At 37.9% G+C, this 15,152-nt stretch overlaps 1 protein-coding gene and 1 long non-coding RNA gene across 2 annotated transcripts; one reads left to right on the top strand and one right to left on the bottom strand.

Moving 5' to 3' along the window:
• Nucleotides 1-10,406: 10,406 nt before the first annotated feature.
• On the bottom strand, nucleotides 10,407-14,196 carry LOC147630102 (uncharacterized). Its single transcript, XR_015267786.1, has 5 exons — nucleotides 11,886-14,196; nucleotides 11,529-11,555; nucleotides 10,986-11,050; nucleotides 10,746-10,882; nucleotides 10,407-10,666 (listed from the first exon to the last, which is right to left on the bottom strand). It is a non-coding gene; the product is annotated as an uncharacterized LOC147630102 (long non-coding RNA).
• LOC147630103 (uncharacterized) lies at nucleotides 12,947-14,178 on the top strand. The gene is made up of 2 exons (XM_086811723.1): nucleotides 12,947-13,279; nucleotides 13,471-14,178. Exons 1-2 carry the CDS (start codon nucleotides 13,074-13,076, stop codon nucleotides 14,069-14,071), a joined length of 807 nt encoding a protein of 268 aa, XP_086667849.1. The 5' UTR covers nucleotides 12,947-13,073; the 3' UTR covers nucleotides 14,072-14,178.
• Nucleotides 14,197-15,152: the final 956 nt, after the last annotated feature.

Raw genomic sequence — 15,152 nt, 5'->3', positions numbered from 1 at the left:
CATTACGAGGCCAGACATTCAGTTTGCAGTCTCACAGGTGAGCAGGTTTATGCATAGCCCAGGGTCTCAGCATCATTGGCAACGCATCTTTCGCTACTTGAGTGGCACCATACATCTTGGGTTGTTTTATCCCAAGGGGGGATCATTGCCGCCAAATTTACATGCTTTTTCGGACTCAGATTGGGCTGGTTGCTATGACACAAGAGTGTCCACAAGTGGTTTTTGTTTCATGCTCGGTAGCTCATGCATATCTTGGTTGAGCAAGAAGCAACCTACTGTGGCCACTTCTAGTTGTGAAGCTGAGTACAGGGCAGCTTTCACAGCTACGGTTGAGTGTGTGTGGCTCAGACGGCTAATGGCTGACTTAGGTGTTGGACAGGAGTCGGCCACCTGTATCTTCACTGACAGTCAGAGCGCATTGGCAGTTGCGAGAAACCCAGTTTTTCATGCTCGCACAAAGCACATTGAGGTGCATTATCACTATGTCAGGGAGAGACTCTCAGCAGGAGAGATCAGCTTGACCTATGTGCCAACACAGGACAACCTCGTTGATCTTTTCACAAAGGCACTTCCTCGTGAGAAGTTCAAAGCTTTCCGCAAGGCTGTGGGCTTGCTCCCCTTTGTGGATTGATCTACTTCGAGCATGGCACTCCCCTATACATGAGTGCTAGCTCTCGTTCACACCATCACTCCCAGGGGGGATTTGTTACCATATATATAGGCAGTGATGTGTGTGAACACACTTAGGACCGCCGGGGCACTTTTTTCCTCTTTAGGAGGTTTTTTTCCCCGGCTTGTATATACGCCCATCCTTCTAGGGCTAACTTATCTTTTGTACATTGACACAATCTAATACATTGTGTGTTGTGTGCATTCTTGCTTCTTCTTCTCCAAGCTTTGTGTGCTTTCCTGCAACCCTAATTCCAACAGCTTTGGACACCATTGCTTCATATCTTGAATGTATGATCCTTTGGTATAACTACCTTGACTCCTTGATGTAAGATAATGGTGGTAGATCTTGTGAACCCCAGAAATGGGTTAACAATTTACAAGAGAGGAAAAGATGATATCTTAAGATCCTACATATGTGAAGATAAGTACATTGATTCTGTGAGATGGAATTCCGTGAATTTGTAGGTTTTGACCTCGTGAAGTTGTAAGTTTTTGTAAAAATTGATTTTATGGGTCAGCTAGGTCATGACTTGCAAGCAACAGCATCTTGTGCACTTATTTCTCACATCCAGAGGGGTGACAACAGCATGATTATTTTGTCCTTGATGCGTTCATAAGTCTCCATAGAAGACGTGGGTATTGATTCTTGAATTTGTTGCTCAAATGTTGTTGAGGCAGTAGGGAAGACTGTTGATTGTTTGCTTGAACACACAAGCTCTTATGTTGGTGCTGAATGCACGAGAGTGGTTGAGTGATTTTATTATTGTTGCTTGGGCCTCCATTCTTGTCGAACTTTAGGTGAAGCTATTGGTGTTGAAGCCGATGGTGAGGTTTTCTTCACATTTTTCAATTTTGGCAACCATATGATGGAATTACCATCATAGTATCCTTGTTATTGAAGCACATGCATAGGCACCTATCTTTTATGAACATTGTAAATTGGCGATGTGCTTGGTGCTAAGGCTTTCTTCTTTGTGCAAGCTTAGGGGACATTGTGATGCGCTTGGGGACCCAAGATTTGGTATTTCTTTGGTAGTACCCTTGTGCATGCAACAGTGTTTTTGGTATTTCTTTGGTAGTACCCTTGTGCATGCAGCAATGTTTTTGGTACCCACACTTGATGACTTGGTGGAGTTTTTTGAGGAACTCACATAGGCTTTTGTGGACTCTGTTGTGGAGTACATTTCTTTTTCCTTGGCTTCCAAGTGCTGCGTTGGGAAGATGCTTTGACTGTCGAGGCACCCAAATTTGATTGGCACCTTCATAGTAGCCTTGAGCTACAAGTATTCTACCCACATTTTGATACTATTAAGATACCTTGATTGTGGGTGTCATGGTGGAGTTTTCTTTTGGGTTGATGCTGAAGGTTTTGGGCCCTCCTTGACTTTGGTTGGTGCCAAGGCTGCAGGTTTGAGACTCATGGCCAATGTTGATGATGATGAGGCTAGATTCTCTTGTGGAGTGGCTCTTGATGATGAGGCCTTTGAGCATGTGGTTGTCTCCTTTGGTGAGGTTTGTCGATGAAGATGCATAGGCTCCGTGGTCTTTCCTTTGAGTTTCTTGTTAGAGATTGATGGTTTGGCTGTGGGAACTTCTTCATGAATAGCTATTGATTGTGATGGCATCGAACTTCATAGGTGAGGATGGGGTTGAAGGAGTAGATGCTTTATCGGAGTCGGTCATTGATGCAGATGGTATGTCATTTTGTAGAGGGGCTTTTGTGGAAGAGGCTTGTATCTTTTTGCGTTCAGCATAGAAATCCATTAAAGTTGGATCCTCTTCCTTGCAGTATGGTATCGTCAACTTTTTATTGTTGACCATCATGATGACTTTATTGCTAGCAAAGCACAGTGGTGCTTGGGCAGCAATAGTCCATTTATGCCCCAAGATCAAATCTGCTTCCAACACATACTCAACCACAAAAAACTTGTAAGTTAGGGGGTTAGTTTCAATATATATAAAGTACCCCAAACATGGCATGTTCAAGTCTTGTGTAAAGGTAATCCTTTCAGGATGTGCCGTGAGTGTTGGTTGACCTAACAAATCCCATAGCTCAAGGGTCATGAGATTGTGTTCTCGTGTTCGATAAAGCTGTGCTTGAGCTATAGTGATTTTATTTAAAATTTCTAATCCCACCAAAATCCTAGGGATCTTTTGAGTAAAATATGTTGAAGATTCCAACTCTTGCAAGGTCTCTTCCTTGCGTAATATCAATTTTACATTGCTTGCAAGAGTGTTCAAGGTGACTGTTTGCATGGATTCATCTATTGAATAGCACCTATCAAATTTTCACCAACAAGGACGACATCATACTCAAGGGAATCTAGGGTAACATGGAATGTAAATTCTATATTGCCATCGATTGTTTGAGTAGTGTATCTAAAGTAACCTAGAACTTCAATGTTTTGTCCATTGGCTCCTTTTGCAAGACTATTGCTTGTAGGGATGAGTCTAGGTTGTCCCAATGACACCTAAGTGTCTATTGTAAAACGATGTTAGACGACTAGCTCAAGGGTTATTCAATGCGCGTTTTTGCTTAACATAATTTCCTATAGGGAAATCCAAAGTTTTCAGGTTCCTGAACTATGAAGTTTTTGCGATTTTTTTAAAACAAGGTTCCGTGAACCGTAAAGTTTTCGCGAAATTAAAAAAAAAGGTTCTGTGAACCGTGAAGTTTTTCGTGTTCTTTTTATAAAGGTTTCGTGAATCTTTAAGGTGTCATGAACCGTGAAGTTTACAGGTTCCCTTTTTTGGGGGGGGGATATTTTTTTAATTTAAAATGGAAGGGATATGGACATTTTTCCAAAAGGTAAGTGGGAATAAAAAAAGTTAACCTTTTAATGACACCCCTTACACCCTTCATAAATGACCCCTAAAATGGACAAATTGACAACTCATGAGCATCTACTCATTTAATGCTCATTAGCCTTAATGAGTTATGTAAAAAAGTGATTAAAGATTAATCCAAGATCAATTCTTTCACTAATTTTTTTCTCTTTTACACTAATTAAGGACTTTAATTAACCACTAATCCCTAATTAATTCACACAATTGAGCACATCATTGGATAAATCAAGGAAATGCTAATCTTTGTGCATCAACAAATGTGTAAATTAATCTAAAATAGGGGATTAATTAGACTCTTAATTATGGTCTCCCCTTTTAAGGTAAAATTAAGCAAAGAGAGTCAAATTTCTCCAATTGATAAAAAAATTGATGTGTTTAGGTGTTTTGATGCATCTAGATGCTCTCAAAACATTAATTTAGACTACTCATATGATCAATTTAGATCCCAATTAACACCTTTTCTAAAATTTTGGTCTCTTGAATAAGATTAATCACCCTTAATGATAAAAACCAGTCCATTAAGAGAAATTAGTCAAATTCAAGGATTTTTAGTGGTTTTAAGAAAATTTTTAAGAGATTAAGCTACTCTTAATGCTTGTTAACACCCTAATCCAAATAATTTCAATAACAAACACACAATTAAACTAAAATTAATGATCTTAGTTCTATGTTTAACATTAAAGAGAGCTAACATTTACTAAAAATTACATTTTATTACATTGGTTGATGATGCAATGGATGCAAACTAAGCCTAATACAAACTATGTGCAAGCCCTAAGAACATGAAAAACCACAAAAATAACAAATTAATCTAAAAATCAAGCAAAAAGCATTCTTTTCAAAAACAAAAAAGAGAGCTATTCTATACCAAATCTCACACAAATCACCATCAAATCCATATCTTTTTCATGGGAAACCATTGATCAAGATAATGGGCAATGGGTTATGCATAGATTAGAGGAAAAATGATGGAAAAAGCCAAGGGATGGCTCCCCAGCAACAATGGCGCCAAAAATGTTATGGCTCACCCTAACCCTCCTTGAAACACATCCACAAAAAGAGATTACCTAGTGAACCGCAACTGTCATGAGGATCTTTTCAATAGCCGAGCTCGTAACCCTTGAGGTCTCCAAGCTCTACAACTCCTTGAGAAGCAATTCCACCACACCTCTTGCGAGCATTGTCACACCGCTGCATTGCACTACGGATCCTTGTCCCTCCTCTCACCCCACTTCACTCATACACACTCACTAGCATGCATTAGGAGAGAGGGATTAGCGAAAGAGGATTAGTAAGAGCAAGACTCAATTGCACAATGGGAGAGTATGTTGTATTATGAGAGATATTCACTTATATACATGGCCATAAGTGTTCACACTCTTATCTCTTATGGTCGGTCGAGAACTTTAGGCTCATAAGAGGCCTAATACTATTACAATGACTACTCTCATGATATATCCATGAAGTACATCCCTTAGGACCATCCTAGCTTGCTACCACACACTGTTGAAGTGGGAATCGCCATACATACTCTGCCACACCATTACAGGCGCCCGTCCAAGTTATAGCTTTGGACACTATTGCTTCATATCTTGAATGTATGACTCTTTGGTGTATCTACCATGACTCCTTGATGTAAGATAATGGTGGTAGCTCTTGTTAATCCTAGAATTGGATTAACACCCTTCCACACACAAGAAAAGGATTGGATAACATTATAGCTAATCGTTTCCATAAGACCTTTCACCAAATGGGGCATTGACCTCGTAGGACACATTAGCTCAACCCACTAAAAGCACGCAAGCACGATACATCATTATACACAACTCTCAAAATCATTAATTGAGAAAGATAAAGAATGTGAAAATTTATAGGATACAATGCATATTATGGAAGTGCAGAATACCAAAATAAGGGAGAGGGTACACATTCTTGAGAGCGAGTGAGAAGCTCGTAAGAAGATGCAAAGAATGCTGGAACAACATTGCATTCGGGCCTAGAGCACGTCTAAAGGAGCTAAAACCAATGGAAAGCTTTGTCATTGGAGATGGACAATGGAAGCAACAAATCAAGGCTTGTAAGGATATCCAACACTTGCTTAGAATAGAAAATGATGAGATGGATAGCTCAGTTTGCTAGAATGCTCTCAAAGGACATGGTATCTGCACTCCAAGACAAGAAGTTTAAAGCAATGTCCAAAAGATATAACAAGAGATAAGATACATCAAGTGACCAAGACATTCACAACCAATGATTCCCAAGGCATATGTGATAAATCTTGGATTGTCTCAAGAGCATATACTACTATTTACAAGAAATTAGATAAAGAATTTAAGAGGGTTATGAAGAAAGAAATGATTTTGCCTCTCCCAAAACCATATAATATAGGACAAGCATGAAAATTTTTGAATGATAAAGTTTTGGAGCTCATTGGTGAGCCTATGCATCTATGCCATACACATAAATCTAAGTTAGAGGTTATAGTAAAGCTAATGAATGATAAAGTTTTGGAGCTCATTGGTGAGCCTATGCATCTATGCCATACACATAAATCTAAGTTAGAGGTTATATTAAAGCTAATGAAATCCAACAATTTTGTGCTAGATGTATGTAAGATGTATGTAAGGTGCAAAGTGCAATGGTCACAAGTACTATAACATGACATGTCAGTTCAAGAATGTGGTGTTACACTAAAGTTTATATTAAAACTCGATATTGTCAAAGGAAAAAAGTTAGAGAGGGTAATCTTGACTCTAATGAATAGAGCCTTGAGTCTAGACATCACAAAAGAACATTTAGATTATTTTAGTGTTTAATTAGAAATTCAATTAGAAAACGACATATGGTGGCGTATTTCTTTTAAAGTTCCCAAAGATGACCATGGAATATTAAATGTTTTCTTTTGAAGTTCCAAAAGAAGACCATGAAATACCAAATGTGGGTGAACATCAGACAAGGGGAGAAGTCTAAACGTAGATGAATTTGGTGAATACAATGTATAGTGGCATCTCACAGGAAATTTAAAACCTTTAAAGTGCATATTTGGTGCGTCGTGCGGATCCAATGCATGAAATCTAGAAAAAAAGTCAAAGGATAGAAAGAAAATTTGGATTGCAAAGAAAGGAAAGGAGGTTGTCCCAATTCCTAACCAACTTATAATACACGAGGGAAAAATGGCCTACTTGGAATCCTATTCTAAAGATACCTTTAACACAAGGATTCAGTTTTGCACTTTACATGACATGGTAAGGATTCTTGAAAATTTGGCATGTTTTTTTCCTATAATATACAACCAGAGAGTGATGCTCAAGAGACATGCAACAAAGTAGAAGAGGTTTTATCAAACATTAGGTTACACAGAGGTCAAGTGGAAATTAAAAAGGATAAAAAGATGTCAAGGGTAAGTGAAAATTCACCTTGCAAGCCACGCTTTGGTTGAGAAAAAGTGAGAAAATTTCTTTCTCCACCATGTAATGAAAAGGAGATTTACTGGTGAAGTAGCCAAAGAAATATAGTCCATGAAAAATGTTGAAATATGATTATTCCTAACAGGACTCGATTGGCAAAGGCAAATGTATAGGTTGCACTTGACACATTTGTAATTATTTTACAAAAATGACATTTACAATGGATTATGCACTAAATTTTAAGAACATTGTTAGAAACTTTTACAAATGAATGGTTATCACCCACTACATGGTAAGAGCTTTTCCAAATTTGTATAGAACTATAGCTAAAAGTGTTTTTTTAAGAAGCTTAGACATATGGTCTACTTAAGGCATGGAAAAATCTCATTGGCAATCCTGATGTTGTTTTTAAAAGGAAACATCACATGGAGGTGGAATACATGATGTTAATGCAATGAGGCAACTTTTTCAGTGATGTTATAGAAGAATAAAAATTAGGTATGAGAAAAATGTGTTAAAGTCTACTCCTGATGAATCACATAAAGATTTAAGATATGTTGTTAATGAATCACCATTTATAAATCAAGTGACAAATTTGCAACCCAAGTAGCATCATAAAAAATTCAATCTCATGAAACTGTCTAAGATGACTTTTCTTTGGTAGTCTTATGAAGATCTTCCTAAATTTGCTAGATTGAGCCTCCCTTGATATGGTTGAATAGCCTCTTTCAATATGGTATGGGATGATTGTTCTTCTTTTAGACTTTGGTATGGTTGATCTTCCAAAATTTGTTAGATTGAGCCTCTTTGGTATGGTTGAATAGCAAGAAATTCTTCTTATGTTGGTAATCCATTTCGAGCATAATTTGAAGCTTCCTTAAATAAGAAACTAAGGGTATTCGATGTACTAACATAATTTTCTATATATGTGTCCAAATAAGAGAAGTTCATCTTATAATCCACCCAATCCTCTTCATCTTCATTCATTCATAGGTCAACCAAATTAATCTTGGGATTGAATATTTCTCTGATAGTTGTAAATTTTTGGTTTGCACCGACTTTGTAAAGGAAACTGAATAGTTGATTAATTCTTCAACATCCTCTCACTACATAGTGTGTGAAGCAACAACGTAAACCTACATTTAAATAAATGCTATATATTTTTAATATCTCTGTGTCGTTGAAGGAGATGTCTCATCCTCCAAAAAGAAGAATACCAAAGAACCCATGGGCCTTCTCTACGCAACGGTAGATTATCCATGATAAGATAACCCACAGTACAAAGAGGACACCTTCAAGGTTCTCTTTGGTATTCTCTTTGCACGATAGGGTATCGATGAGTTAAGTGCATCAAACATAAGGATTAAATTGTGACATAGGCAATTAATACTTTAGACTTTTAAAAAACCTTATCCAATAATAAGGAATGAATATTTATAATTTTACCTCTTGTAAAGAGTATGTATGGTTGTAGTCTAAGCTTTTGTGAAGCAAAATTTAGTCAAAATAAAGTAAGTCTCCTTAAACGCTAGCGCATGTATTATAAATAAAATCAATATCCTCACGGTCATGTTATATATATTTACAAATGATTCTATTGGAAAATGATCGTGACTGGGACAATTCATCAGTAAACGATTCTATTGGAAAATGATCCTTCTCGAAAATGATTCCACTAGAAATGATTTCTAGCCGAAAAGATTCCAAACAAAATTTCTGAAGCGAAACACTACTAATATGCTAGAGGAGCTATGATTTATCATAAACCCTCCCATCAAGAAATATGTATTCTTAGTTTTATTTAAGGTTTGAAAAGTCCTCTAAGATGGCTTTTCCCCTCACAAAACTAGATTGCATGCTCTCTTCTTTGTGGGCTACTCAAACTTTTTTACTCTTCTTCTTTTGAGAGAGAGAGAGAGAGAGAGAGAGAGAGAGAGAGAGAGAGAGAGAGAGAGAGAGAGAGAGAGAGAGAGAGAGAGAGAGAGAGAGAGATGAAGAACCATGCATCATTAAGTTACTCGTAGTGGGGAAGGTTGTCTTTAATGTCAAACTTGAAGTTAATTTTCCAAATAGAAAAGAATATGGTATATTTTAAGATAAAACCCCAATTAGAGGGTTATTTGGAGAACTTCAAATCAAGAATAAATAATCTCAATCTTTGAATTAAAATCAAGAGATATAGAAATGGGCTTGGTTTTGCAATCAACCCCTGCACTTGCCAATATCCATGGGATGTAGCATGCAATGATCTCAAGGCATGTTCATACCTCCTCGGAATAGAGTATTCATGTGTGGGTCAAGGCTCCACTTTTGGCACCAATCATGGTCGTTCATTGGACATTTTGACACCAATTGGACATTTTGATTGTCAAAGACATGCAAAATTTTCTTATCTCCATTTATAAAATGTGTAAACCATAAAGATCAACTCTACGGGACCAACGATTCCCAGTTAGAAGTCGTTGGCATATCAAACGTAACGGATCCTAATGAAGTTTGGGTCATCGGAGAGTTTTCTTCTTCCAAGCTTTGAATAGGAGGGGGCCTCGAGGCTATTAAAGAGAAACCATTCTAGGCCCCTTCTTGTACTATTGTTACAAAATATGCCGTTATAAAATATGCGTAAACCATAAATATGCCTAGATTTGACCTCTTCATGCAAGCTTAAAGAGGAGGTCTCCTGGAGGCTATGGGAGTGCAACCATTGTAGGTCCCCTGCTTGTATTAGTGTTATTAAAAAATGTAAATTAGTGTCCAAAAACACCAAGGTCTAGTGTATTTTGCATCTCTTAAATTTGCAAACATGTATTTAAATTCTCCAATTGTATATTTTTAAAACTCCTAGATTTTGGAAGTTTTGAGTTCGAAATACATTCGAATTATTTAAAACAAGTTGGACTCTACCTCCAATTTTTGGAGATGAAGGTTTTTCACCTTTCAGTTAAAAACTACTTTTGCACACATGTAGATTTAAATTTGGAGAGTTAAAAGCAGAGAGAGAGAGAGAGAGAGAGAGAGAGAGAGAGAGAGAGAGAGAGAGAGAGAGAGAGAGAGAGAGAGAGAGAGAAAGAGAGAGAGAGATCAAATTAGCCACTAGATGTGATGATAGAACTCAATTTGTGAAGTAACACGAATTTCAAGTCTTAACATTAAGCTAAACTCACACTATAATAGAATGAGGGTTTAGAAGCAAAAATACCAGCGCTTTTATACCTATAAGGATACGGAGATGTCAGGCTTATTTAGCTGCTAAATACACTGAACGGGTTTGCTGCTTATTAGCAATGAAACTAGCAGCGCTATTTTACTGCTGCGAGCAGCGAAAGTATTGCATAATAAAAAAAGGTTGGGGTAGACTGGGGAGTTTGCATAGGACTCCCCAGTCTGTTGTCCCAGCTCTTTTTTTTCTAATGTAGACACAGTAAAACTAACATAACTTCACATCATCATAGACAAGTGTAATGTAAAACTTGACAAATACCAAAAAGAAAAGACATTTGCAATTCATGGTTTTAGGAATGTCAAAATTCAATTACAATACTTAGTGGAATTACATAAGTGTATGATTCCAAAAAACTCATATACAAGATAAAGCGTAATAAAAACCTATGGAGCTAGGGGCTATCTAGATCTCATGCTGTGCGATTATTATTGTTCCTTGTAGCTCTAGTCCCTTCACTTTTGACATTTACATTGCTACCAGCATGGACATTTGCACCACCATTTCTAGTTACATGATTCTAAAACACAATAAAACTAACACAAGTGAGAATCGGTATTGAAAAAACAAAGAGGTTTAGGATTTAGGAATGTACTTACTTGCCATAGTTGCCAAGCATCTCCTCCATAATAACAATATATCCTTCGTCATGCACCCTATCAAATAGAGCTTGCAAACTCCGTTGTAATGCAAAATCATATTCATCTTGCGTAGGGGGGTGGTCCACTGGTTCAAGCTATAGATATACAAACAAATGAACATTTTAGAAAGTTGTTATTTAAGATATAACCTTATTTAATTAAAAGATAAGATACAATTTGAGGCTGATATATACTTACAAATATTGTTGGGATATCGACTCCTCCTTCTCACGTGTAACATCATGCCTCAAGTTATTTGGTATCTATCCAGAAAAAACATAAATACTTAAAACTCTTATATATAGGAAGCTACCGGCATAATGCATAAAGCTACCGGCATGCATTGGTTACTACTAGCATGCGTAGGAAGTTATCGGCATGCGTTGGAAGCTACCGGCATGCGTTGGTTGCTATCGGCATGCGTTGGAAGCTACCGGCATGCGTAGGAAGCTACCAGCATGCATTGGTTATTACCGCCATGCGTAGGAATCTATCGGCCATGCATATGAAGCTACCGTAATGCATTGGTTGCTACCAACATGCGTAGGTTGCTACCGACATACTAGGAAGCTATCGGCATGCGTAAGTTGCTACCGGCATGCGTAGGAAGCTATTGGCATGCCTAGGGAGGTACTGGCATACATAGTTAGCTACTGGCATGCATGGAGCATGGGAAAATAAATAAACCCTATAACATGTAAAAGCATAAGAGAAGAAACATACAAGAAAGAGATCTCTTACCTTGTGAGGCTTTTATGTGTTGAAAACCTACAAAATCAAACCAAAATAAGAAAAAAAAATATTAATTATAACAAACCCTAATCTTAAAAGCCCTAAAACTTACAAACCCTATAAACATGTAAAAGCATGAATTGTAAGGATCGTATGTGTTGAAAACCTACAAATTAAACCAAGTTAAAAAAAAGGTATTAAGAAAAATCAAGATCTCTTACCATATGAAGCTTTAATGGAGAGCTCTTAATTAGGGAAAAAGAAGAAAAGAAAAACTTAAAAGAGAGAAAAGAGAAAGGAAATACTCAAAAGATAGCTTTCATGGAAAGCTTGTTTGCATAGGAGAAATGGAAACAGTAGACATACCTTGCTTGAGCTGAGGAGGATAGGATAGGAGAGGTAGAAGTGATAGACAAGGCAAAAATCTGCAAAAAAAAACTCAGAGTACAAGTTTATTGTATTCAAAAGATAACACTATGCGGTAGCAAAAGAAGTGGCAAAAAAGCAAGATATTTTTATAGTATAGCAACGTTTTTTTGCTGTTTATAGACGATTGCTGAGTAGCATTATTTCCCTGTTGGGCAAGCAACGAAAAAGCGCTGTTTTGCGGAGCAACGATAGATCGCTGCTGAGCATCTTGAAACCCCCTAATATTTTGCTTCCGAAAACACTACTAAAAATTGCTGCTACGCTCCTGATGTGTTGTAGTGCCAATATTATACCTTTGTCTTCAAAGAGTAGCAAACAAGTGTGCCTAGAATTTAAAGGTTATCCCTTTGTCTTCAAAGAGTAGGAAACAAGCACGCGTAGAATTTGAAGGTTGGGGTACCCTTCCAAAGGTTCAAAAGGAGGAGGGTAGGAAAAATAGTAATAGAGACCCTTCCAATCTCTTCACGAAGAAAAGAAATGTAGGTTTAATATGGGTCCTTCAAACAAATGAAATTATGGGGTTGCCTTTCAAACGAGAAAAGAAATGTGAGTTTAGAATCAGATCAGTGCTAGAAAAAAATGGTATTCTAGTGTATTTGTACTGGCGAGAAACGAAGAAAAACCGATTGAGATATTAAGTAGCCCTTATTTTAAGGAATGGATTTTCACATATTTTAGGCATAAAACCGGCATATAGTAGAAACTTTGGAAACAAAAACCGAATAGGTTGAAGAGTTGTCCTTATTTTGATTGGTTGAAAAATATGTTTTTTTTTTGAGCACGTTTAGATATATGGGTCTGTCAAACAAATGAAAATTTGGGGTTGTCCTTTTGGGTGAGAGTCCCATTTAGACCACCAAGTATCTTCAGATATTCGCATCTGGCCGGTTGGCTGTCACGTGGGATTGAATCTGTTCACAACACAGTAGAATTTTTACATGGGGATGACTCACTCTCTCTCTCTCTATCTCTCTCTCTCTCTCTCTCTCTTTCTCTCTCTCAATGCTCATTATAAAGGGAGCAGTTTAGCATCTCTCTGTATCACGCCTCTCTCAACCTTAATCCCGGCCTCATCATAACCTTAGAATTAAGCCATTGCCCAACGTCAGTCATTAGAAACCCCTCATGGCTGCCTCCTCTTTCAACTCTTTTGCAGCACCAATCGTTAAGAACCAGTTAAAGAATTCCTCTGCAATCCAAGGTTCCCATCATCTAGATGACAACTTGCCCGTTTTAGGGCCTCTGGATGGTTTGACAAGTACTAAGGGACTAGATCATAAGCACAGCAATCTGCATTTTAGTATGTCTGTGCCCACAAATCAGGCCAGCAGGTTCGCTCGCTCAATCTTACACAGTTTTATTCATGATTTGCACTGAAAAACTTAGCAGTAGCTTCTTCTAATTATGAAGCAATGAATTAAACAATTAAGGCGCTGCGAAAGCATCTGGATGGGTTCGCTTCTGTATATGTGATCAGCGCTTAATGATGGATTTGCTTTACTAATCATCCTCACCACTGCAGGTTTGCGAGTTTTGCAGTTGCAGCTACAGCCTGGGCTGGCTTATCATTTTGCCCAGTTGAAGCCTTGGCTATGGCGCATCATGAGAGTGATGATGGAGTGGGCAAATTTCGTAACACGGATAATACACCAAGCATGTACTTGTCTATGGCCGCCATTGATACTGCAGTCGATCAGTATGCAATAATTAATGAAGATCATGTATGGTATGCTACGTCAATTGATGGGCGCATTGCGCCTAATTTGCCTCCTAATGATGGTATAATTACACCATTAATCCCTCGTAATGGGATTAGAGGTGAGGTGGGATTGGTGAAATGCCCACGGTGGACTGTGAGTGAGTTCGAAATGGTCCTTCCTGACTTTCATGGGCGCCCAAGACCCTTTCCTCGCCAAGGCCACCAATATTGGCCGGCCATGTTTGTAATCAAAGGCACCAACAAGGAGCTGGATGATGATCAGCAAGTATTTCTCCAAGCTTCCTTTCTGGAAGATGGATTATCGTTCGCGGATACAGATCAGGAAGTAATTGCAGGCAATCCTCCCAAAGCTTCTCACCAGGCATCGATTAAAGGGAAGAGATCGAATTGTTTTAGCATGTAATTAAGCTTAATCTCCTTGAAGAGCTTGGGTGATTAAGGCTCCTCATATTTCATATCATGATGTACAGCTAGCTCTAGCAAGGAAATCAGATGCTTTGGGAAATAAAATTAAGCTAAGGTTACACCAAGGCATTAATTTTTTGGTCTAATGTATATGATGCGGTAGTACACGATTATTGTGTAGTACAACTCCGACAGTACAATAAGCTTTTGCGCGTGTAGTATATATTTTGTACTACAATTTACCAAGTAGTACACCACTCTCCCAAGGTGTACTACACACTAGCACAAACTCTTATTTTATGAGTATTTTATAGAGCCTAAACCTTACCTTACTTTGTTGGTGGATGAATTATGTACCCCTTTGAGTTGGACATATTAAACCCACAGTCAAAGCCTTAATTAGTCCAAATGTTCTACCTATGCCCTTGAGCATCCCTATTGGACCATATTAGTGAATACACCATGCCCCCCCCCCCCCACAATCTATCTTTTAGTCAAGATTGCAATCCTTGGGACTAGAATTCCCAAAAGGTTTTCAAGAACGTTGCCTCGTGTCAATCCAACATAGTAACATATACTCGCAGTGGTCACTATGTAAAAATCCCATAACGTGCATCCCTTCAAGGCATAATTAAAAAACCCACTAGATGTTAATATAAATATTGATTTTTCCACCTTCTGAATTGAAAATCCCCTTATGTATGTTAATGTTATGTAACTCCACATGAGAATGAAACCCCTTACATCGAACTCACATGCTTATATCTTACATATATTTCACTCACACCTCGGGAACATATACGTGGCCTAGTGCATGTAACACACCACACCAAAGATCTAGTAGTGCTTGTTGCGCTCATAAGCTTAATGTCTATGCTAACAAAATTGGCATAGTGCATGAAAGTGCCCTCACACCACACCAAAGATCATTTAGACACTTTTCACTCTGATTAGTGGGTCGGACCATGAATTTAATGGCATTAGGCAATCTTATCCATCCATATGGTGCCTTAAATGGACTCATCCCAATGCTCTGATGATAACAAGCATTATAAGTAAACTCCATTAAATGTAAATAG

This window comes from Cibotium barometz, chromosome 17 (genome assembly GCF_041138505.1).
Source record: "Cibotium barometz isolate CiBa-2024 chromosome 17, ASM4113850v1, whole genome shotgun sequence".
Taxonomy (NCBI): Eukaryota; Viridiplantae; Streptophyta; class Polypodiopsida; order Cyatheales; family Cibotiaceae; genus Cibotium; species Cibotium barometz.
The sequence above is the reverse complement of the archived record's forward strand: the minus strand, read 5'-3'. Positions and strand labels throughout refer to the sequence as shown.

Bases quoted from the DNA above. Each gene is read 5' to 3' on its own strand.
- LOC147630103 (XM_086811723.1), top strand. From the start codon at position 13,074: ATGGCTGCCTCCTCTTTCAACTCTTTTGCAGCACCAATCGTTAAGAAC. The intron at 13,280-13,470 runs GTTCGCTCGCTC...TCACCACTGCAG, and splicing joins CCCACAAATCAGGCCAGCAG to GTTTGCGAGTTTTGCAGTTG.